General features: G+C 42.4%; 1 protein-coding gene and 1 long non-coding RNA gene across 2 annotated transcripts in view; one reads left to right on the forward strand and one right to left on the reverse strand.

The window, feature by feature from the left end:
- The first annotated feature begins 374 nt into the window (after positions 1-374).
- LOC120400659 overlaps positions 375-26156 on the forward strand; it is a 73025-nt gene continuing 47243 nt past the window's right edge. Inside the window, exon 1 of the long non-coding RNA XR_005595951.1 lies at positions 375-425. This is a non-coding gene — a long non-coding RNA (uncharacterized LOC120400659). The remainder of the gene's footprint in view (positions 426-26156) is intronic.
- Positions 18166-26156, reverse strand: part of RUNX2 (RUNX family transcription factor 2) — a 232972-nt gene continuing 224981 nt past the window's right edge. Inside the window, exon 7 of the mRNA XM_039529526.1 lies at positions 18166-18284. Coding sequence (XP_039385460.1) covers positions 18223-18284 — 62 coding nt within the window. The 3' untranslated portion in view covers positions 18166-18222. The remainder of the gene's footprint in view (positions 18285-26156) is intronic.

The raw sequence follows: 26156 nt of genomic DNA on the forward strand, positions 1-26156 counted from the left end.
GGGTCAGGCTCATAAGTGGGAGTGAGTTTTGCTATTGACACAAGCTCTGCAGGACAAAGGGTTGGACTCCAAGCTACACCAGAAAGCATTAGCTTTAGTAAAACAACGGATAGTTTAGACTGGAGGAACTAAGCTTCAGATGCAGAAATTTTACAGAAGCCTTATTCAAGCAGAACTTCTACTAGCTTCAGTGGCAGTTAGGCCCCACTAAGGAAGTGTAATCCTGTGATGATCTGCAGCACACAGCAGCAGCCCTCAAACACTTTACTGACACTTCACACTATAGATTTGCCCTATAATAGGAAATTTTTCTCAGCTGGGGAAAAGGGGCTGGCCTTTTAAATCTGGCAGAAATCAACAGCTGCCTCCCCCCCCCCCCATGTGGCCAGTTTGTAACTAGCTCCCCCTGGCAAGGTGTCCTCCTGGTAAGTCTTCTTAACTCCTGTGGAGTTTTCCCTTTCTTATTTTTGAGCATGTGACACATTGTTAGAGGAATGCAGGATCTGGTCACTAAACTGTGAATTTAAAAGTGTGAGTGGGTGTGGAACAATTTGAAGATATCTAGCTACTTTATGTGGGACTCTACCACTATCTGATTTGTAGGCTCTTTTTGGTTTACAAACAGACTTTTTTTTAAACTTCCTCTTGTGTTCAATTCACAACAGGCTCCAGCTTATCCGCTTTGTTTTTCTATTGGAGAGACATTTTGTAACTATTGTATTTACAGAGCAAATCTCTCCGCTCTCCTCCAAAAAAGGCCAAAGTGAAACAAAAGCCCTGAGATTCACAAAGCACAAACAGCATAGAAATTTAAACCTATAATAGTGTGCTTGGATTGCAGCTCTCCTTCAGGAAAACAACAAACCAAAGCAAAAAAAGGTCTCAATAAAACGGTTGACTTAAGAGGAGATAGCAGTTCTGCAATGATTCAGGCTCCATATGGAATTTATATGGAATGCAACATGCAATAAACAATAGTACACACAGATGAGTCTGTGGATGTTCTCCAGCTGTCTGCCCATGTCTTTGATGGCAAGCTACAAAGTTCTTTCCCTACATAGTCATCTCTGCAGGAAGTATGAGGTGACTCCCCTATGTTCTCATATCAGATTTAGCAGTGGAATAATAATAATAAAGGGAACCTGAAAGTTTATGAAGCCCAATACTGCTGTATTGAGCTTTAATTTCCATTTGTTCAACGCTGTATGCTTTTTATTATTTAATTCCTATTAAAATGAGCAAAGCAGTGAATGACTACAGTGAAATTCTAGGTGAAGAACAGCCATATTTTCCCAGTGGTATAGAGTTTGAGGCAAGTACTGGTGAAGGTGCTATTCTTGGCTGCCCCATTGGGGATAGTGGAAAATCAAACCTGGGTTTCTCCTACCTACCTGACCTGGGTGTGAATCATATTTGGGCTAGACATATATCTTGATGCTTCTTGGGCCAGCCAGTCTCGCAAAGACTCTAGTATGGAGTCTGACTGAGCTCTAATGAAAATGCTAATCCGGGTAGCAAACAGTATCCACTTCATTCTTCCCCAGTTTACAGATAGTCAGGACAGTGGTTATGCACCAAATTCTGCTGTCCTAAATGGAAGTTTTGTTGAACTAAGGTCCATAGAATTTGGCCTGGAATTTTTCCCCTGCTTGGAAGCCAACCACAGACAGGCTTTTTAGGGTAGGTTCCTTACTTTCAACAGGGCCACGGCCATTGGATTTGTGTTGTAGGACACATGGGGGGCATGTGTCCTTCCCCCAGCCTGTGGGGAGGATCCACTGAGCCCAGGAACTCAAATAATTATGGGGGACAACAGAAAACATAACAAGGGCAAGTGTGAAGGTCAAAAAAAGGGAACCTGAAGGGGATACTGAGCAGAGAACCCCAGAGAGCACCCACTGCTCCTTGAAGATGTCAAGGGAGCCAGCGGATGCCACCCAGAGGAACTTTGCCTGGATGCGTGAATAGAGGGAGGATCAGAAATAGGCCCCACGGTTGCAGAGAACCCCCTCAGCCAACATCCTCTCCCTGGTGTTGTAGATGGCCACCTTGGCCATCGCCAGGAGAAGGTTGAGGAGGAGGTTCCGTGACTTTGGATAGGGTGTGCGTATATGAGAAGGTGGGCGGGGGGAGAAGTGCAGCCAAAAATGCAGCAGTACATCAAGGAGGAGCTGAAAAAGGGGGTGCAACCGGGCACACTCTAGGTAAACGTGCGCCAGCGTCTCCCTCATGCTGTAAAAGGGACAGGCAGCAGGGACGGAGATGAACCACGCCAACTACGTGAAGGAAGGAGCTGCCAACCAATATCCCCTGCAGGCCGTGGGACTAAGGTGGAATCTAGGCTGGTCCACCGGGATTCCTCATGGGCTTGTATTGGATTTAAGGCAGTCAGGGGGTTTCAGGCACCAAAAGACCAGGAAGAGAGAGCCTTGGTGACTCTAGAAGTTCTACAGAAAAGGCTACTCTATCCTTCAGGACAGCCTGTGTTGTACCTAGATCTATTTAATGTGCCAAGTCATTTAATTGCCCAAGATACTGATCTCCTTGACTTAAGTGGTTTTACTCTGAATTTACAACAGTGTAGATTCTGAATTGGAATCCAGCTTTCTGTGTCTCTTTCTGCATCTGCAATCTGGTGATAATAAGGCTAATTTACATACTCCTTACTGGAATATCGAGAGGACAGATTGGTCCTTACTTGTACAACATTGTGAAGATGTAAAGTGTTATGACCAGAATTTTCAGAAGAGTGCAACCCCAAGGCTCAGGGCCAGTTTTTCAAAAGCTCTTAGTACCCATCTAGGGATCAAAATAAGCAGGCACATATTAAAAAGACCTGAGCATACTGGATGCTATGGCCTTTGAAAATCTGGTCATCAGAATCCCAATGGGAGCAGCTGGGTGTGGAGCACTTCTGAAAAATCTATCCATTGGGTAAAAAGAACGAGGACTACTTGTGGCACCTTAGAGACTAACAAATTTATTTGGGCATAAGCTTTTATGGGCTAAATAAATAAATTTTGTTAGTCTCTAAGGTGCCACAGTACTCCTTGTTCTTTTTGCTGATACAGACTAACATGGCTACCCCTCTGAAACCTGTATCCATTGGGTAGGGGCTTAAAATGGGAGCTGATCTCTTTTTACAATATAGACCCAGTTGTGGATGCTGAACGTTTGCATGCTGACCCTGAGCTCTTCTGAAAATTTGTCCCCCCATAAGCGGTGATTGCTATTATGGAGCTCCAAATTTTGAAGTCCTTATTCTCAATCCTTGCTCAGACTGAACTCTAGTTGGCTTCAGTAGGACTTTCCCCTCAAAAAGGACTGATGAAGGACCTCAGAGTTTGGCCCATTATAATTGTTATTGTGATTATGGGACATTGGGTGGCTGAAGGGGAGGGTAAAGGTTTTGACCTCAATGTCTGCTGTTTGAATCCAGCCCAGGTTGGCAGTGGGTGAAAGAGAGAGTTGTTACAGTCTGGAATGATGCCCAATCACCTGGTCCATGCCACAGCATCTGCTCGTCTTTTACTGCAAAGTTATTCCATGCACACGCAAGCAAAGCAGAACATTTAATTGACAGGCATGATTTGATTTGTCAAGAGGGAATGTGGTCCAGTGGCTAGAGCACTGAACTAGGACTTGGACCCAAGTCTTGTTTCTGACTCTGTACTGACTTTGGACAAATTACTTCTCCCTCCCACTCTTTGTCTGTCTTCTCTATTTAGATAGCAAGCTATTCAGGGCAGGGACTGTCTCTTATTATGTGTTTGTACAATGCCTAGCATAACAGGGCCTCTAGAGGCTACTTTAATACAAACTTCTATTAATCATTAGGAAATATGCCTAGTATCCTACAGTATTCTTGCCATCAAGTTAAAGAAGTATGGATTGGATGAATAGACTATAAGGTGGATAGAAAGCTGGCTAGATCGTCTGGCTCAACGGGTAGTGATCAATGGCTTAATGTGTAGTTGGCAGCCGGTATCAACCGGAGTGCCCCAGGGGTCGGTCCTGGGGCCGGTTTTGTTCAACATCTTTATTAATGATCTGGATGATGTGATGGATTGCACCTCAGCAAGTTCACAGATGACACGAAGCTGTGGGGGAGAGGTAGATCTGCTGGAGGGTAGGCATAGGGTCCAGTGTGACCTAGACAAATTGGAGGATTGGGCCAAAAGAAATCTGATGAGGTTCAACAAGGACAAGTGCAGAGTCCTGCGCTTAGGAAGGAAGAATCCCATGCACTGCTACAGGCTGGGAACCAACTGGCTAAGTAGCAGTTCTGCAGAAAAGGACCTGGGGATTACAGTGGACGAGAAGCTGGATATGAGTCAGCAGTGTGCCCTTGTTGCCAAGAAGGCTAATGGCATTTTGGGCTGCATTAGTAGGAGCACTGCAAGCAGATAAGGGAAGTGATTATTCCCCTCTATTTGGCACTGGTAAGGCCACACCTGGAGTATTGAGTTCAGTTTTGGGCCCCCCACTACAGAAGGGATGTGGACAAATTGGAGAGAGTCCAGCGGAGGGCAACAAAAATGATTAGGGAGCTGGGACACATGATTTATGAGGAAAGGCTGAGAGAACTGGGTTATTTAGTCTGCAGAAGAGAAGAGCGAGGCGGGATTTCAACTACCTGAAGGGGGATTCCAAAGAGGATGGAGCTTGGCTGTGCTCAATGGTGGCAGATGACAGAACAAGATGCAATGGTCTCAAATTGCAGTGGGGGGAGGTCTAGGTTGGATATTAGGAAACACTATTTCACTAGGAGGGTTGTGAAGCACTGAATGGGTTACCTAGGGAGGTGGTGGAATCTCCATCCTTAGAGGTTTTTAAGGCCCGGCTTGACAAAGCCCTGGCTGGGATGATTTAGTTGGTGTTGGTCCTACTTTGAGCAGGGGGTTGGACTAGATGACCTCCTGAGGTCTCTTCCAACCCTGATATTCTATTATTCTATGCCCAGTAGCTACAAAATTAGGCCCTGATTGTGCAAACACTCGCTCACTTTATTCATGTGTACAGTCCCAGTAGGACCACTCATGGGCTTCATCCTGCAAGGTGCTAAGGACTCATGAGAGCTGCTGATTACCCTCCCATTAGCTTCATGGGAGTAGAGGGTGCTCAGCACCATGCATGATTGACCTGTGCATAAAGTTACTCATATGCATAAGTGTTGGCAGGAATGGGCTCTCAGTCTGTCCAGGTAGCTGTATTTTAGATGGATTCCTTTTCAGTAGTGAAAATGGACTTCTGGGGAAAAGGAATCTTGAAAATAGGATTTTATTAGTTAATAGGATATGGTTCAAGATTTTCTTATGCTGCAGCTTCCTGGTTACTGTATTTCCAGTCCGACGCCATTGACTTGTGTGATGTTGTGATGATTGGCTGCGTCTCAGGAGATTTAACAGTGATTAGTGGTTCCCATGTTACAGATATAAACATACCCCTGCCAATCACTTCATCCCCTGTTCCGATGCCAGCAGAATATTATGAGATCTTGTTCATTTTCCTTATGCGATTCACTTTCTTGTTCAGATCTTTCACACACACACCCCGCCTTTTTAAAAGAACATACAGTGAAACCAGTGTAGGTCATTACTGAGTTAAAATACTGGACCGCTAAACTTGTTTGCTTCTGACCAACCTTGTTTTCAGGTTTTCAGCTGACTGAAATGGTTCAATAAAAAGTGATAAATGTTAATATTATGAATTCCGTTGCTTAGTACTGTTGCTTATTCAGGTAGAGAAAAGTGAGGGCTTTTTAATCAGAAATGATAACCTAATTGCAAATGGCATTGGAAGGGTTACATTTAGGAATAAAGAGGTTTGACTGAAAACCTGAAAATGTTCTAACAAAGGCTTTCCTGTACAGGCAATTACATTATATTACTCCTACAGCTCCATACACCTTAAATGAGTTTTTTTTACTAGTAGGTTAGTGAATTGATGCTATGAAATGTTCTGACCTTGAGAGCATATTACATAAGGTTTCTGGCACAGGATGGCTGCAGTGTTCCACCCTAGAGGTAGCTGCATTTCCACAGTGTAGCTGAGTGAGTGATTTATATATATTTGGGCCAGATTCTGATCTCCTTCTGGAGTAATTCCACTTACTTCCAATGAGTTACTCTGGGTTTGGTTAATGTAACTGGCCCACAGACTGTAAAGGACTTTCAGGTTGAATGGAGGAACACAGTATAGAAATATTATTTGTTATTACAGCATGGCTTTTTCTATCCATTTTTATCAGCCAAAATACATTTGTATTCTATTTAACAACTGTGAGAGGTTAGGACAAAGTTGGTTTTTAAGCCAGAATTGTGCCTTTTCTTCTATGGTCATCTTGCAGCATGCTTGGCCATCAGCGTAAACTACACCAGCCTCAGAACTGTTCTAACCTCCTCTTGATTCTAACAGTCTTCCAGGGGCATTTGTGGAAGCTGAAAAGAGCTGGAGTGCAGCACGCTGTAGCCACGACCCTCCCTCCCTTGGTGTGCCCCTACACTAGGGACTACGAGAGACTGAGGGGCAGCATAGAGCTGTTCTGGAAGTTCTAGGCCACCAGAGGAACCAACTTACACTGAGAATATTTCCTGTGGGCCAGGAATAAGACCCCTTTGTGTTACCTGATAGAGTTACTGGCTTAGTAGGTAGTGGGGAAGAAGAATACATGATATATCTCTATTTTAGTAAGGCTTTTGACATAATCCCACATAAGCAAACTAGGAAAATGTGGTCTAAATAAATTACTGTAAGGCAGGTGTACTGGTTGAAAGACCGCACTGAAAGAGGAATCATCACCGGTTTGCTGTCAAACCGGGAGGGTGTATCTAATGCGGTCCAGCAGGGTCAGCCCTTCTCCTGCACTACGCAATATTTTCCTTAGTGACTTGGATAATGGAGTGGAGAGTGTGTTTATAATGTTTGAGGTGACATCAAACTGGGAGGGCTTGGAAGCTCTTTGAAGGACAGGGTTAGAATTCAAAAATGACTGATAAATTGGAGAATTGTTCTGAAGTCAATAAAGGCAGGTGCAAAGTACTTCACTTAGAAGGAAAAATCAAATCCACAGCTACAAAACTGGGGATAACCAGGTAGGTGGTAGTACTACTGAAAAGAATCTGGGGGTGACAGTGGATCACAAATTGAATACGAGTCAACAGTGTGATACAGTTGCAAAAAAGGCTACTATCATACTATCAAGAAGGAGCACCTTAGATCCTCTTCTTGCCCCATGGAAACAGCACAGACTCCAATGGGTCATCTCCATTGGGTGAATTACCAGGGCCCTTTATATGAGTTCCCTCCACGCCTGGTACAACAGTCTATTTACAATATTCTCTGTTCTTTCGGCCCTCCCCTCAGGATGTGAGAGGTCTCCCTTCTCTGAGGCCTCTGTGTGTATGTCTACATGGTCATTAAAAACCCACTGCGGGTCCATGCCAGCCAACTCAGGCTCGCAGCTCAGGGGCTGTTTAATTGCAGTGTAGATTCTCCGGCTCAGGCTGCAGGCCAAGCTCTGGGACCCTCCCACCTTGTGAGGTCCTAAAGCCCGGGCTCCAGCCTGAGCCTGAATGTTTACACTGCAATTAAACAGCCCTTGAGCTGCGAGCCTGAGTTGGCTGGCATGGGCCCGCAGTGGGTTTTTAATGGCACTGTAGACATACCCTGTGAAACTGGGCTCAGCTAGCCCTGTTCCTCCCCCCTACACTTCCTTCCTGTGTCTCTTTGTCCTTCTGGAGTGATGGACTCATTTGCTCTTTATCTCACCCTGCCTGCCAACCTGATTATCTAATTAGCTCAGTCAGCTTTCCCCAGGGGAACTAATTGGGGTCTGAGTGATCCGAGTGCAGGCTCACCTAATCGCTCCCTGCACTCTCTCACAGGTGTATTAAAAGGATCGTTGGATGTCAGGCATGAGAAGTAATTGTCCCATTCTGCTGGGCACTGGTGAGATTTCAGCTGAAGTACAGCATCCAATTCTGGGCGACACACATCAGGAAAGATGTGGACAAATTGGAGAGAGTTCAGAGGAGAGCAACAAAAATGATAAAAGGTTTAGAAAGCCTGACCTGTGAGGAGGAATGGTTGAAACAACTGGGCGTGTTTAGTTTTGAGAAAGAAGACTGAGGGTGGATCCTGATAACTGTTTTCAAATAGGTTAAGGGCTGTTCTAAAGAGGACTGTGCAATTGTTCTCCATGTGACCTGAAGGGGGAAAGAAGAAATGGGCTTAATCCGCAGCAAGGGCGATTTAGGTTAGATATGAGGGAAATCTTTCTAACTCTAAGGGTAGTTAAGCTCTGGGATAGCCTTCCAAGGGAGGTTGTGGAATACCCATCACTGGAGGCTATTCAGGACAGGTTGGACAAACACCTGTCAGAGAAGCTCTAGACAGGTGGCTGGACTTGATGACTTCTCAAGTTCCCTTCCAGCCCCACATTTCTATGACTCTATGATTCTGTAAGAGGCCCCAGAGCAGAATGCAGAATCTGGCCATGTGTTCTCCATAAAGTAGGACTTTGTAACTTCTAATACGTTGTCACTCTCTGACATTTTAAACTGATATAAAATTCCCTTGCTGTCTGGTATTATCCCCATTTTAAAGATGGATAAACTGCCGTGTTGCACAAGCAGCCCCTGTCATAGGTAAGGCTAGGACCCAGGCTCACTCCTGTGTTTTAAGCAGATCGCCTTCCACACTCTGGAATAATAATAATTCAGTTTTATTTTATTGGCAATGATGCCTTGTGGTCTCTGGGCACCTCAACAATAAGATAATTGAAGGCAATATTTACTGAAGAGGTTAACATGTTCCAGAGAAACAGAGAAGATCAAAGCAGAGAACCCAACCTCTCTTCCTGTGTACAATAAATAACTTCACAACAGATGTCCATATGAAAATTGATATTAAGAACATTGTTGCCTTTTTGAAGGATTGAATCCCCATTTCCAGAGCAGTCTCTCAAGCTGTGAAGCATTAATGCGTGTGACTGTCAGTTACTCCAGCATGAAGACTATGCTTCCCTTTGTGGTTAATGCTTTTCTCTGCAGTCATACCACACCAGGCTGCAATTTCATCAGCTCTCACAAGCCAAGCAAGGTAGGTCTTACGTGAGTAAATGGATGAGCGCCTTCCAAGGAGAAATTAGTTGCTGCAGCAGGAATCAGTGGGATTTCATCAAATACTTGAAGTTAACCACATGGCTCAGATTGGGACCTAAAGCATTAGGACTTCCATCATCTCTTAGGAGACCATTCATAGTCTAGAAGAGATCACCACTAGGAAACTTTTCCTAATGTTCAGCACATGGTTTCCTTTGCTTAGCTTCACCCCAACATTCCTAGCAATGTTTTCATGGACCACCTTATGCAATTTTTTTCCTTTTTGGTATTTACATTCTTTAAATACAAATATACTGTTATCATTTCTCCTCCTAGTCATTGTTTTTGACCAGGCTCACTTGCTTGCATGCATTCTCTAGATAGATAGATGGGGTGTATGGAGATAGAGACAGATTCTGATTTCAGTTTAAGCAATGTAGTGGATTTACACTGATGTATATATAAGATGAGAATCCATCTTATTTAGCCTAATCTTGGACCCTATTAAATCAGTGGCAAAACTCCTATTGATCTTTACTGGGGCTAAGATTGGGTCCATTATCTTTTCTGAATCTTGCTGTGTAAATCACAGCCTCAATTCATCTTATTCGTCTTTGTTGATCTTATCTGAGTTATCTTCTGTTTGTCAACATATTTCTGCTCTCGACTTTGAAGTGTCAGAACTTAATGCTGTATTCTAGCTGTGGTTTCACCAGCCAACAGCTAGGGCTTCAATGGGAAATGAAGGGTCTGAACACCTTGAAAGATCAGACCCATAGAGAGAATAAGATCTCTCTGTGCCATGACAGGATGCCTTTGCCTACACTATAGAACCAAAACTGCCTTTGCTGTTTTCTTTAGTCATACCATGGTGTATAGTCATCTCCTATTTGCGCTCAACCACCTTCCTAGGTCTTTTTCAACATTGCTGCTTTTCAAATCTGTCCCATTAAATGTCTGTGTTTTGGATTATTGGTCCCAGATTTATTAGTTTGCACTTTTCCAGACAGAAAGTCATTCTGTTTCCTACTCATATTTCTGACCTCTGGTTCCATTTGGGTAATTTCTCTGTCTTCACAATACTTTCATGTCTAGTGTCATCTACAGATTTAGTTCACATACTTTTTACACCTCCTTCCAGGTCATTAATTAAAGTATGAAATAACACTACCCCTAACACTAATCCCTGCTGCTCCCCTCCCTTCCATCCCAAAGTCCAGATACATTGCTGGTTAGCATCAAGGCATACATTTTACAGACTCAAGTAAAGTTAAAAATTCAGGGCAGATGCAGAAGGTGCAGGATGTAAGAAGATAGCAGAAATAGGTGGGACAAGGAAAGGAAAGGACAATGAGGCCACCCCACATCTGCTCCTTATCAACCAAATGGAAATTTGCCCTGTATATGTAAAGGGAAGGGGAGGCTGCCATATTAAAGAGCTGTGTAAGTCCCACTGAGCCAGATTCATGATGGCTTTGTATTTATCTTAGGTACTGATGTGGCCTCTATGACCATGGAATCTGAGCACCTCACAGTCTTTAATGTATTTGTCCTCGCATGGTGCAATTTGAGGCACTGTGCTTCTGGAATGGCTTATTTTCAATTGAGAGGTATTTAAGATACTGATGCTCTTTGCAAGAAAAAGGGTGTTACTGTTAACCCTGGTGTCCTGCCAAATTCCAATTCTGTGATTAATCCCTATTCCTAGGTAATTTCAAACAGATATGGCAATAATGTTCACTTTCCATCCTGAGCTTTTGTAGTCTGCTGCAGTCTATTAATCAGCTGCTAACTTCCACCAAACAGAAGCTGGTGAAGTGATTCCAGGGATTCGCCAGCTTGTCCATCATGCAGGCCATGTTTTCCAACAGTACTTATTCCATTGACCTACCTCCCGTGCATGTGGCAATGACAGCAATAACTTCTGTGAAAAATTCGCATTAGGAACGCATTTAATGTGTTTTTTAGTTGTCTTGTAATGCAGTGTTACAGCTAGAAAAGAGGAGAGGAAGTCAATACCATGTGAGTAGCCAATTCTCCTTGGATCACTGGGTTGGAAGCTCTGAAGCTGTACAGATATAGGACATGATTCTGCGCTGGGGTACACTAGTTCCTGCTGTCATGTCCCCGTACACGGGACCCTTAGTCGTGGAATGTTCATCTCAAAGTAAAGTATCCATGTATCCAGCCGTGTTGCACAAGCTTGAAAGCCTGTATCCAGCTTGAAACATGGGTGCTGCTGACTGGGAAAAAGTATGTCTGACATATCTGGAGGATTTGCTGATTCAGTTCATCTCTGGGGCAGCCCTCCTACCTGCCCTTCTCTGGGAGTGAATACCCCTGTTGGGTGTAGCTGTACCTGCTGGGGCAGTGGGGCAGGGGTTGCGTCTATCTGGCCCAGCAGGAGCGAACTGAGCCCATCATTTGTACAGTACTTCTGGAGAAATATGCTTTATAAATGTCAGTTAATATTATTGCTTTATAGAATCATAGAACTGGAAGGGACCTTGAGAGGTCATCTAGTCCAGTCCCCTGCACTCAGGGCAGGACTAAGTATAACCTAGGCCATCCCTGACAGGTGTTTGTCTAACCTGCTCTTAAAAATCTCCAATGATAGAGATTCCACAACCTCCCTAGGCAATTTATTCCAGTGCGTAACCACCCTGACAGTTGGGAAGTTTTTCCTAATGTCCAACCAAAACCTCTCTTGCTGGAATTTAAGCTCATTGCTTCTTGTCCACCTCAGAGGTTAAGTAGAACAATTCTTCTCCCTCCTCCTTGTAACAACCTTTTATGTACTTGAAAACTGTTATCATGTCCCCTCTCGGTCTTCTCTTTTCCAGACTAAACAAACACATTTTTTTTCAATCTTCCCTCAGAGGTCATGTTTTCTAGACCTTTAATCATTTTTGTTGCTCTTTTCTGGGCTTCCCCCCATTTATCCACATCTTTCCTGAAATGTTGCACCCAGAACTGGTCACAATACTCCAGTTGAAGCCTAAGCAGCGCGGCGTAGAATGGAAGAATTACTACTTGTATCTTGCTTACAACACTCCTGCTAATTCATCCCAGAATGATGTTTGCTTTTTTTGCAACAGTGTTATATTATTGACTCATATTTAGCTTGTGCTCCACTATGACCCCCATATCCCTTTCTGCAGTACTCCTGCCTAGGCAGTCATTCCCCATTTTGTATGTGTGCAGCTGATTGTTCCTTCCTAAGTGGAGTACTTTGCATTTGTCCTTATTGAATTTCATCCTATTTACTTCAGACAATTTATCCAGATCATTTTGAATCCTATCCTCCAAAGCACTTGCAACCCCTCCCAGCTTGGTATCATCTGCAAACTTTATAAGTGTACTCTCTGTGCCATTATCTAAATCATTGATGAAAATATTGAACAGAACTGGACCCAGAACTGATCCCTGAAGGACCCCACTTGTCATGCCCTTCCAGGATGACACTGAACCACTGATAACTACTCTCCAGGAACGGTTTTCCAACCAGTTTTGCACCCACTTTATAGTAGCTCCATCTAGGTTGCATTTGCCTAATTTGTTTATGAGAAGGTCATAAAGGTAGTAGCCACATTTGCTTTGATGCCATTGAGTGATTCACTTCTAAATTGCACATTGGTATGAATGCAGTCTGTGCTGTGTTTTATTAACATTCTTTTAGTTCAGTTACTACTGTTTTTTTCTCATAAACATGGAGCTGAGCTGCATATAATATGTGGGCTAGATTTTCCTCACTAACGCAAGCATAAACTAGAAGTAAATTAATTGAAGCCAGTGGAGTAAAACCAGTGTAAAAGGAGAATTTCTTGAATATTTCTTATACAATTGTGAATGGAATGTTGCCTTTCCATAAATGTCTGGAATTTAAGTATAGGAGTCTTGGATCAGTTCATTATCTAAGGTCGTGGTGAGTAATGCCACAATATGATCTTGTTGATGATAAATGAGTTCCACTGACTTCACTGATATGAAACTCTGATCCCCTATATTCACAATTGGTTACAATTTTCAGAGCTGACTAAGAGATTTAACCACATGGCTTCCACTGAAATTAACAAGAGTTGGGAGATGAAATCCTTTAGTCAGCTCTGAAAATCCCAACCAGGAATTTAAATTTGACTGCTTTTCGAGGGCATCCTCTGTGCGCCCACCACAGCCCCAGGGCTGGAGGAACTCGTTCACTCTCCCTGCTGCAGCCCTGGGGCCAGAGGAGTTCTGTGCCCTTGCTGATTATTGGGGGAGGGTATGCCCCTACTTGCCCACCCCCCTTATGCACGCCCCTGATCCCAACTAGCTGTTAAGGTTTCTGTGGCTATTGACGAAATATATGGGGCTGTATAGATAACCTTTTCAATGTGAAATGATGTGACCCAAAGTTAGTCAGTAAATAATTCTCCAAATTTCAGGAGAGGAATCAACTCTAACACATCTTTGCAAGAAATGGTGTTGGTTTGAAAGAGTGGTACCATTGTGCCTGCAAGTACTTCAGGCAGATAAATAAATATTCCTCAGCTCTGCACTTCACTTATGCAAGCAAAACGTTTGCACAGAGTAGCAAAGTATGAGAGTTCTCTGAAAGTCTTAGCACAGGAGAGCCACAACTTTGCAGCCGCCATCATCATCATCAATACAGAATCACTGTGATATTGCAGTTACGGGGGCCACATAAGAACTTGTATAGATAGAGGTGCATCGTGTGGAGACATCAGATACCAGTTTGCAAGTCAGGGGTCAATCCTACAAGGTGCTAAGTAACTCCTGGATGTGCTGATCGCCCTTAATGCCAAATGAAGTCAGGAGTTGCTCAGCACTTAGCAGAATCAAGTCCTTTGCCTGCAAGCCACATTTTGGCCACCCAATTTTAACACAATTATTGAAACCGATGGCATTTATAGAGTAGCAGGCTTGCAGCATAACTGAAAATGCTCTATTTTCACGAGGATATTTTTATTATTTTCTTGTAAACTGCAAGGACTATGTTGGGTGGGAACTGCCCTGTGGTTCTCTCACCTCTCAATCAGTTGAGGTCTAAACAACATGTGATAGAGACCCAAAACAAGATAAAAAAATACTGCAAGACCTTAAACTGATGGTGTTCATACGATTAGTATTAAATTGCATCAGAAGGATAATTTACTGTGGTGGGGTGGCTAAGATGGAATGACTAAGCATTTCCTGTGTCTCAAGTTGTTTTTCTCATTTTGAACAGGCCTGAGTTGAGGTGTAACAAACATCAGTTTTGCCACCAACAAAAAGGAAGTGTTTTCTGATACCAATCTCCTAGGGGTCTTGTGAGGTGTCATTAATGAATATTTATAAAAGTGCTTTGGAATGTTCTGTTGAAAGGAGCAAGTTTGGTGCAAATGACGATAATCACAGAATCCTAGGACTGGAAAGGATCTCAAGAGGTCATTTAGTCCAGTCCCCTACATTTATGGCAGGATGAAGTGTTATCTAGACCATTCCTGACAGGTGTTTATCTAACCTGCGCTTAAAAATCTCCAATGATAGAGATTGCACAACTTCCCTAGGCACTTTATTTCAGTGCTTAACCACCCTGACAGGACATTTTTTCCTAATAGCAACCTAAACCTCCCTTGCTGCAATTAAGCCCATTGTTTCTTGTCAGAGATAAAAAGATTAAATTTTCTCCCTCCTCCTTGTAACAACCTTTTATGTACTTGAAATCCGTTATCATGTCCCCTCTGTCTTCTCTTTTCCAAACTAAACAAACACATTTTTTTTTTCAATCTTCCCTCAGAGGTCATGTTTTCTAGACCTTTAATCATTGTTGCTCTTTTCTGGGCTTCCTCCCATTTATCCACATCTTTCCTGAAATGTGGCACCCAGAACTGGACACAATACTCCTGGAGTAGATAGAAGAATTACTTCTTATGTCGTGCATACAACACTCCTGCTAATACATCCCAGAATAATGTTTGCTTTTTTTTTTTTTGCAACGGTGTTATATTATTGACTCATATTTAGCTTGTGGTCCACTATGACCTCCAGATCCCTTTCTGCAGTACTCCTTCCTAGGCAGTCATTCTCCATTTTGTATGTGTGCAACTGATTGTTCCTTCCTAAGTGGAGTACTTTGCATTTGCCCTTATTGAATTTCATCCTATTTACTTCAGACCATTTCTCCAGTTTGTCCAGATCATTTTGTATTTTAATCCTATTCTCCAAAGCACCTGCAACCCCTTCCAGCTTGCTATTGTCCAGAAATATCATAAGTGTACTCTGTATGCCATTATCTAAATAATTGATGAAGGTACTGAACAGAACCGAACCCAGAACTGATCCCTATGAGACCCCACTCGTTATGCCCTTCCAGCATGACTGTGAACCACTCATAACTACTCTCTGGGAATGGTTTTCCCAACGAGTTATGCGCCCACCTTATAGTAACTCCATCTAGGTTGTATTTCCCTAGTTTATGAGAAGATAGTGCAAGACAGTATTTAAAACCTTACTAAAGTCAAGATATATCACATGTATCACTTTCCTCCTATCCACAATGCTTTTATCTTGTCGAAAAAAGCTATTTTGCTGAAAACTGAAAGAAAAAAAATGCTTTTAGCACTTCTGACACTTCCACATTTTCTGTTACTGTTTTCTCCCCCTCATTGAGTAATGGGCCTATCCTGTCCTTGGTCTTCCTCTTGCCTTCTAATGTATTTGTAGAATGTTTTCTTGTTACCCTTTATGTCTCTAGCTAGTTTAATCTCGTTTTGTGCCTTGGCCTTTCTGATTTTGTCCTTAATTATTTGTGTTGTTTATATTCATCCTTTGTCATTTGACCCAGTTTCCACTTTAATCATAATTTTATTATGATTTCCAGGAAATTTGTGAAATAAGCCCTTTTTTTTAATTCAATCATGTGAAGTAGGTAGCAGATTTAATGAAGAGAAAGGGGCAGCTGCATGAACAGGATAGAATACACAATAATACCAGGCATTTCAGAACAGATGGAACAATTTCCAGTAGTGAGTAATACAGCTTACACCTTACGACCTTGGAACAACATTTGTAAATATTCTCCATTCCCTATAGACCCACTCATAAACATCCTGATAGGACAAACACGCTACACCAGATTGACAATTGTGTCTTTGTTGATAGTGGAGAAACCAGGCACACCCTCCTCCTCCATCAAAAATGAAAAGGATTCTAAGCCAAGCCAATTATATCCTGCTCTACCTGCCTTACAACAATGGGAAATTGGATCGTTTGTGCAGAAAGCTGTCTGCATCTTCTTTCACTGCCAGGACATATAAGGAAGGCTGTGAATCAGCAAACATCAGGAGCCTGATTCACTGAAGCTGGCACAGGAGAGTACACATTCCCTCCCAATCCAAGCAACTGAGCCCCGAGTGTCCTGGGGGTGAGCAGTCACTTAACCATCTTACTGCCACCATCTCGCACTCCAGCTCCCGGACAGGGCCATAACTCCATTGGTCAATATAAGCTGCTGAGGGGATGTCCTGAATCATCCAGAAATCCTTCACAGACAGCACCATCTGCTATTTGTTCTGTGTTGCCTCTATGCCAGAGAAGAAGTTGTGGCTGCTTCCCACGGCCATAGCCAACTCCTCTGCTGGGCTTTCTGCTGCCAGTGTCATATGCCAGGATTTCCCGTGGCACTAAAACCAAGGTGAATCTGTCCTGGGGGCCTGACTTATTAAACCTTGACTAACCAAGCTGGAGATGCTGGAGTGATTCCCGCCTCATGGGAGCCTCCTGGTGTAGAAGTAAGAGCATGATGTGGCATTGGAGACCTAGGCCTCTAGGACATGACTTCCCTTCAGTACTCAGGAAGCCAGAGTCCTTGTGAGAGAGAGATGTAGGCAGTGTATGTTAGCCTGCTGCATTTGGAAAATCTTCCTATTAAATAAAGGGTGGTGTGAAAGGTAGATGAAGGGCTCAGTGAAAGAAGGTATTTACTAGAAATAGAAATGGTGAGATCATTTACAGAGAAGTACCTAGCAACTCAAGAGATGAATCAACATACCCTGAGGACTCTAAAATTTTGGAATGTCATCTAATGGATTAGAGACATGGCGCAAACCTTCCCTGTGAGTCCATCCCTTTAACTTTCAGTTCCCTTTCCTTTTGGTAGCACTGGCTCCAGATGAATGGATTTTTAAGGCCTGAAGGGATGATCTAGTCTGATCTTCTGAAAGATTATCCCCTGCTTTGTCAAACTGATGATTCCCATAATTGTGGCCTGCTTGTTCGGCATCAACATCCTAACACTGAATTTCCCATTCTTCCCTTGAGCCCAATACCTTCTCCCCAGAAACAAGAGCACCACACAGTGAAATGTCCCGAAACCCTACACCAGTGAGGGCAATATTCAACAGCAATTGACTGCCTCCATTGTGGACATGAAGCTGCAAACCCTTACTTACACTGAGTTCCATTGTTTCATTGTGGCTGCTCATGTGAGTAAGGACCCATCCAATGTGTAAAGACTGCAGGATCAGGCTATGCACTTGTATCACATGGTGGCCAGGAAGCCATCACACAAATTCCTGTATTTCCGAACCTATGTTATAAACTTCAAAATATATATTGACTTTAAATTGCAGTTTTGGAAGTCATTTAGTTCACAGCAACATTCATTCCACAATAATGAAGCGTCTGATCCTGCAGTCCTTCAGCAATCCTTATTCTGAAGTAGTCCCTCTGACTTCAGTAGAAGCATGTAAGTGAGGAGGACTACTCTTGTGAGTAAGGGCTGCAGGATCCGTTAGCCTTTGGTACTTCAAAGAGCGATTAATGAAACAAAATCAGCGATAGAGTGGGGCTCTATGATGCTTCTGTTGCCATTAGTCTGGGATGACCATTTTGCTGATGTAGTTGTCCCAAATAAGTGGCCAGAAGATCTTTCTAACAACCACATGATCACGTATTCTAGACACGCTGCATTTTTAATAGAGAATCAACTTACAATGCACACAAAGCAACTGAGCCCGCATATAATATTTTATCATCAGCCAGCAATTCATCTTCTTTACTAAAACAATACGGTTACAGTTACATTGACCAAAACTCTTTCCCGGAGTAGTAGCGTAGCACTCTGTTGACACTAGCACTATCCATTTCTAGGTATTTCTTGACTAGACACTAGTATTCCTCCCTGGAATATTTGCTGATCTTTGAAAATAAGTGAACACATTAAGTAAACGAAACTAGCAAAGTTGAGCAGTTACAGAGGAAGATTTATTCCAGTTTCATGAATCAGTGATTGTTCAATAATTTCAGCCATAAATTAAGGTGCAGTGCAAAGGGGAAAGAAATTGTATGAGTAGAACAGGCAGGAGTTAAAGGCAATAAAAATATAGCAATTGTGCTTCCAAGTGTCTGGTTTATTTCTGAGTTTGCTTTGGAATAGTTTAGCTTGAGGAACTACCATTGGAGGGAAATAAGAGCTTTGAATGGAAAGGGCCTGCAGGATAATAATAATACTTAGTTATAAAAAGCACTTTTCATCTCCAAAGCAATCTATGGACATTGGCTGATACATAGATTCATAGATTTTAGGGTTTTAATTAATGCTGATAGCATGCCTGTAAAGGAGGTAAAAAAATCTCTGCTTTACAGATGGAGAAATAGAGGCTGAGAGATTATTTGCCTGTGGCCACAGAGAAAACTGAGATGAGAACTCAGAGACTAGAGTGAAACTAGTGGAAAAACTTTACACATAAATTTCTGCCATTTGGGATATATGACATCTCTCAGAGTTAACTTTTTTTTCCCCTATGAAACTCAACAAAATGTCCATCTCTGCATGAATAACATGCAAGTGTGTGAAATAGGATCACTGAATTCTGAGCTTCAAAGACATGTTTGGTTAGGTAGGGGATGGTCTTCACATAGAAATGGGTTCATGGTCAATGGAAAAGCAGCCCATCTTCATACAAAAACAAAATGGGGAAAATCTGAGGCAAAATGTGCCATTTTTCTGATGCGCAAATAAAATTCAGAGCTCAAGTAATTTTCTATCTACCTACTGTACTTATATGGGCCCCTTTATTGCTGTAGTGTGGTAGCAGCTCTCATTCTTTAATCTATTTATCATCACAACACTCCTGAGAAGTAGGAAAATGTGATTATCCCCATTTTACAGGTGGGAAACTGAGGCACGGAGAATTAGCGCTTGTCTTCACAGTTTTTACACTGTTAACTGATTTAGGCCACAGTTACACATACAGCACTGCAGCAGTGCAGTTTTACCGATATAGCTGCACAACTGCAGCATGTGTGGGGAAGACGCTCTATGCTGATGGGAAAGAGCTCACCCATTGGCATAAAAAAACCCACTTCTGCAAGTGGTAGAAGCTATGTTAGTAGGGGAAGCTCTCCCACCAACATAGCGCTGTGCACACGCTTGCTTATGTCAGTGTAACTTATGTTGCAGGGGGAGGGAGGGAGAGGGTTATTCATACTACTGAGCAATATAAGTCATGTCAACATAGCCTAAATTATTTCAGTAACCCCCAAGTATAGACACAGCTACATGGGTATGAAGGTGTTCACGTCAGGATAGATTTATTGGTATGAGCTGTAAATACTTTTATGCCAATATAACTGCTGATTTAACTAAATCATAAACCTGGGGGTGAGTAGAGATTTGAACCCAGGTTTCCTTAGTCCCAGGCAAGCAGCATAACCACTAGGCCAACTCCTCTTTCATGTCATTGCTATTATTTATCTTATTGTGGTGCCTATGATCAGAGTCCCATTGTGTTTGGTACTTTGCAGATGCATAGCAAGAGATAGTCCCTGTCCCTGTCCCAAAGATCTCACAGAATAAATAGATAAAACAGGCAAAGGGTAGGAGAGAGAAACAGAGAGAGGCAAAGTGTCTTCCCACAGTAGGTCAGTGGTAGAACAAAGCTCAGATCTCACAAGACTCAGGCCCTGTCTTCAGAGAAAGCAGCACTTCAGGAATTATTTGGGGGAAGTTCTGTAGCCTTTGTTATAAGGGAGGTTGAACTAGATGATCACAATGGTCTCTTCTGGCCTTGGAATCCATAAAATCTAGGTTTTAATTTAACTAAATGGTAAACCAGGGCAATTTTGGTTTGAGAATAGCTTGTTTCGGTTTAGTTTAAACTGATTCTTAATCAGCTTAAACTGAAATAAGTCTAGTTTAAAACCAAACGTCTGCACCTGCTTTACATTGGTTTAACTAAATCAATTTACCTTCTGATCAGATAACCAATACCTTCTGTTAAGGCTGTGGGGTGGGATGTATGCCCCACACTAGCACTGACAGAGATTAATGGAGCTGGAGAGCCCCATTAGGGCATGTGGGTTGCATCTCAAGGGTGGGCCAGGCCCAACTGAAGATGAGAGAGGAGTTGTGGTTAGTGTAGCGAGGCAGCCCAGAGTAGAAGTGGGCTGAAGGGGCAGTGTTGGCCTTGGGAGCCTTCCTGAGCAGAGAATTCTGGCAAGAGGCCAGGACAGACATGGAGAAGCCTCTGCAAGCTCTGGCTGTGAGCCTTAATGAAAGGACTGCATCAGACCTGCGGGGGGGGGAAGCCCAGGGAGGTATTCAACTGAGGAATGAAGCACAAGGGAAATGTAAGAGAGCAAAAGTGGTTTAATTTATATTTTCATTTGGGATTTGTTGGGGGAACATCAGAGAGGAGCCATGTGATCCCCTGCCTGGAAAGACGGGCGAACTTGGAAAGGTGGTGAAGCTGGGAAGAGTATGGGTACACCGTGTGCCCAAGAAGGGGATGTGGGAAAGGCCTGAGGTAGGAAGAAGTTCAGGGAGGAAGCGGGTTGGGGAGTCTGAATAGACACAGCCTGTGACTGTTTGCTACAGTGTCACAGGGCTGGAACTCAGAGGAGAGGGAGGGCCTGCCTTCCCCTGCAGGCCGATTGAGAAAGGTGGTGCAAACACCCTGGAGACCAGGGGAAAAGGACTGGTGAGTCTAGACTCTGATCAAAGACTTGGCATGAGGCTGTTTGTTGGACTCTGTTACTGTGGAAGGGAGGAACTAGACGTGACCTGGCCAGAGGGCTAAGACACGAAAAGAAGCAGTCCATTGTAGAGCCAAAGTAGCTGTCAACAGGCGGTACCAGACAAAGAGGCCCTGCTATGCCATGCTCAGCCAGGAGGGGCACACCAACTGTCCAGAGGCTGGTGCAACCTTGTTGTGTAGACAAGGCCTCATTTCTGTGCCTTATCCATGAGGCAACACTGCCTCTCCAGTTTCATTCAATTTCTCTTTCAATGTGATTTTTTTCACACTTCTCTATTTAGGAGCACCAGGTTCCCAGACTCGTGCCCAGCCCTGTCCTAAGAACATATAAACAGCCGTACTGGGTCAGACCAAAGGTCCATCTACCCCCGTATCCTGTCTTCTAGCAGTGGCCAATGCCAGGTGCTTCAGAGGGAATGAACAAAACAGGTAATCATCATGTGATCCATCCCCTGTCACCCATCCCAGTTTCTGGTAAACAGAGGCTAGGGACACAATCCTGGCCCATCCTGGCTAATAGCCATTGATGGACCTATCCTCCATGAATTTATCTATTTATTTGTCCTTAAAATAGACATTGAGTCAGCCCCTTACAAGCTATTAGTTTTAACACAGGTTCACTCAGAAGAGAATGGTCATGCCAGTTACAGGTTAACAGAGAATTCCTCCTATATCTAGCAAATTCACTTATCCTGGGTACAAAAGCAATGAGGTAGAAGTGAAGTCTGGAGTCAAAGCCTACTCTTGTTTACAGAAGTGTAAATTTGGAGTAACTCTTCTGAAGTCTATGGAGTTATTTCAGATTGACACTAGCATAGGTTGACCTTGGATAAATGCTCCTCTCTTTAAACACCTGTGAAAGCCAACATGATATGATGGATCCCCAGAGATTCATCTTAGGTAAATGTAAGCATATGTTTCTACATTCGTTTTCATAGTAATTATGTTTTACTGTAGATTTCGTTTAAAATGTTCAGAGGAACTTAACAACTGATACTACACTTTAAAATCCTCCCAGGTGAATTGATTCCGGAGAAGGTGATAACACTCTTCCTACACTATATGGATCGGACATGTTATTTATTCATTTCCCTTTCTGGGAATAGCAGGCAAACTATATTAAATCGATAGATATGCAGTTTATTCATTCAAAATAAAACTGACAAATAGATTCAACAACTCACATTTTGTAATCCTGAAGTCTATTTTATGGGCTAGCCCAGCATATTAATCAAATGATGAGTCCAAGTAAAAATGGATTAAATTATCTGAAAAGATAGAATTATGCCATCAGATCCTCTGCTGATGTAAACTGGAGAAGCCCAGTAGAGCTACCTTGATTTACATCAGCCGAGTATCTGGCTGAGTATCTGGCTTTACAGAGACAGCAATTTGGCTGGATATTTGTCCTGGTCAATGAAAAATTCAACTCCCCAATTTACATTATGGTAAAGTATTTCGATAGTAAGGTCTTTGGGGCAGAGACTTTTGCACTTGTCTGCAGTGGGCATATTTGTGCTAAATAAATAACCTTAGGATATAGAATAAATAATAGGTTTGCCAGTCTCCAGAATAATGATCACTGTTGCTGTGTGTACAATTTATTGAACCTATATCCCAACTCTTAGTTGGCGAGGGCACTCTGCTGCTATTAGTGCTGTCTTTACAACAAAATGTAAAACCAAGGTTCAAACCCCTTGTAGTTGTTAAAGATCTGATGGCAATTTTCTCAAGAACTGGGGTATTAATTCTGATGTCCTGGCTAAAGTTCCATTTGAGTAATTGTCTGTCTGTCTATAGTCAGCCTGCCTTTTCGTTTAGATACAGCAATTTTGCATAGTTGTGCTGTGCCCTGCTAAAAAGCCAACATATTCCACTTCAAAGGTGTCTCCATTTCATTGATGTGTGATAAATATATTCCACCATTTATCTTTCTGTTATCAGCCTATCACCCGGGTAGCTATCTATCTACTGTACTTTGTGGTCTGTGAAATTGTAATCCTAAAGACAGTTTCGATGTGTCCAGAATATCAATCAGTATTAGAGCTGAGTGAAATGTTACAACTGAAACTTCTTTTCAGTGAAAAACGCAGATTCAGCTACTACACCAAAACTTTTCACCAAATTGTTTGTCAATAAAACAAAAAACACAACCACAACGAAATCTGAAAACACCAAAATCTTTTGCTTTGACATTTTTTGCAACAAAATGTTTTGGTTTTTATGTGAAATGGCTTTTTGTTTTGAAACATAATTTAAATTTATTTTTAAAAAAATTAAAAATTATAAAAATAATTAAACAAAATGATTCATTTCAGGTTCAACCAGATGTGTTGTCTGATCTGAACCAATTTTTTTTTCAACTTTTTATTTGACAAAAGTTTTGAAAAATATAATTTTTGGTTTGACACAAAACATTATTTTTATTTTTTTTGCTGGGATTGCCAATGAAACAAAATCCATTACTCACCCAGCTCTAATCAATGTATTAAACAAGAACCCAGGAAGGATGGTCTGGTGGCTAATGAACAGGAGTGATAGCAACCATGGCCAAGTGATAGTGACCTTGGCCAGATCACTTATCCTCTTTCTTCCTCAGTTTATGAATGCGCGAAACAGGAATAATTCCCTCTCACGTAGGTTTTGTGAGGATTAACCAGTTAATGGGCCCAATTCAGTAACATACTTAAGCACATGCCTAGCATTAAGCACGTGAGTAGTCCCATCAATTTCAATGCAACTGAGAACATGCACAAATACCTTGTTGAATCAGAGCCAATATTTGTAATGCCTTTTGTAGTACTTTCCATCTGAGGATTTCAGTCTAAGCATGGTGGTGGACTAGTGGATTGATCATGGGCTAGGAACAGGGGCGACTCCAGGCCCCAGCACGGCAAGTCGCGGGGGGGCGCTCTGCCGGCACCGTGAGGGTGGCAGGCAGGCTGCCTCCGACGGCTCGCCTGCGGAGGGTCCGCTGGTCCGCGGCTTCGGAGGACCTCCTGCAGGCAAACCTCTGGAGGCAGCCTGCCTGCCATGCTTGGGGCAGCAAAATTCCTAGAGCCTCCCCTGGCTAGGAATCAGGAGTCTTGGATTGTATTTCTGAATCATTCATGCTAACTCACCGTGTAACGGTGGCCAAGTCACTTAAGCTCTGTGCCTCCATTAACTCATGCGAATAAAGGGTGTACTAATACTTACCCATCAACATTAAGTGCAATTTAAATACAAAGCATTAGTGGATGGTATTATATGTAAGTGCAGAACATTATTGTTTCTATAATGCTGTACCATAGAAACAAAGAATAGTATTTTATTTTAGCATGGTTCTGGATGTGTTTAGTGATATGTACATGGTGTATTCACTTACCAGCTCAAAGGTGTCTTGAACATAGTTTTACATAAACCACTGCTTACTCATCTCTTATCTTGGTCCAATAGAATACATTCAGTAGAATAATTAGGAAGACAGATTCCCCTTATAAACATTTTCTGCTCTTGTGAATACTTTTTCCATTTTCTAGCCCTATGGGATCATTAGCAACAGCACAGTAAATCTTCAAGATCTATTCCCCTTATGAGCGTGATTCTCTGTAGTTTGCCATGTTACAAGAAGGATAATTAGGACCCATTCATCTGACAGATTAACGAGTGGAGCAGCAAAGGCCAGATAGCAGTATATTAAACTCCTAAATACGGCAGTCTCTGCATCTAATATAATCACGAAATAGCACATCTTCTGTAACAGTCATTTCAACATATATATTTTTAAATGTATCAGTTTTATGGTACTTTCTTTACAGTGCCTTGGTATAAATATTTATACTTGTGGCTTGGCTCACCAGTAAATATTTAGCATTTTGTTCTGTACAGTGATAGCCTCAAATTCATAAGCACAAAGTCCTGCATAGATCTGAGCCACTGAGAATGTGCATTTGGCAATAATCATCTCTTAGAAGGACTAATAAATAGTCTTCAATCTGCTGTGCATCAGAGAGACTCGAAGGATAGAGTTGCCTAATGGTGATAACATACACAGCAATTTTAAGTGAATATGTTCAATAAGGCTGTGTTAATATACACTCATTGGGGTGGAAGTCTTTATTACTATTTTTAATCCCATTTAAACAAGTGGATTACTTGAAACTGCTGGATTGTGCAATTTGAATGTATTTTTCAATGCTGATCAAATAATTCCATGTGTTCATTATGGGCCCAATACAGCTCTTATTAATGTGATTGTGTAACACCGACAGACCCCAGTTGTCGGCAGGTGGGATCAACCCCGGGGACTTCTGGAGCTTAGTGTATGAGCCTCTACCACATGAGCTAAAAACCAACTTCCTGTTAGCTAAGCCTATAGAGCAAACTCATCAGTCTCTCTCTCTAAGTGATCTCTGCCACTAAATGGGACAGAACACCACACCCAGGAGGTGTGTGGGTTACAACTGAAGACTCTTGTAGACTTTATTCTGGGTTAGGGACTGGCCCTTATTAAACATTCAGAATGGACAGGATTATTATTTATCTGTATAGTAGTAGCATCTAAAAACCCTACTCAGGGATCTAGACCCAACTAAGGTAGGCACTGACTGTACACACACACGTAAACCACCCAAAGAGCTTAGAATCTAATATAAGAGTCAGACAGACAGCTGGTTCTTGTAACCAAAGGAGTGCTCAGAACCATGCAGTTTTTAGGAGATAATCGTATAAAATATCGCCAGCAAAATAGGCTAGTGCTTGGTCACTATTGGGATGGGAAAGCCCACAGAAAACACAAGCGATTCAGTAGGGATCGCTCGTCCCTTTGGGTCAGAACTGACCCTCTCCCCTTGTTAGGGTGCATGGTGCTGCACAACAGAAATACTGTCTTTTGGATACAATGTAAAACTGAAGTCCTGATAAGAGATGGTGGGAGAGGGGAGGAATTTTCAAAAGTTATTAGCAGAGAAAAATGCCCTTTGAGCTTTTAAATGGATGTTTTAAATGGATGGAGGTTTTTGCTGAAAAACTCAAACTTTTGAAAACCAAA

Source organism: Mauremys reevesii, linkage group 3, assembly GCF_016161935.1.
Source record: "Mauremys reevesii isolate NIE-2019 linkage group 3, ASM1616193v1, whole genome shotgun sequence".
NCBI lineage: Eukaryota > Metazoa > Chordata > Testudines > Geoemydidae > Mauremys > Mauremys reevesii.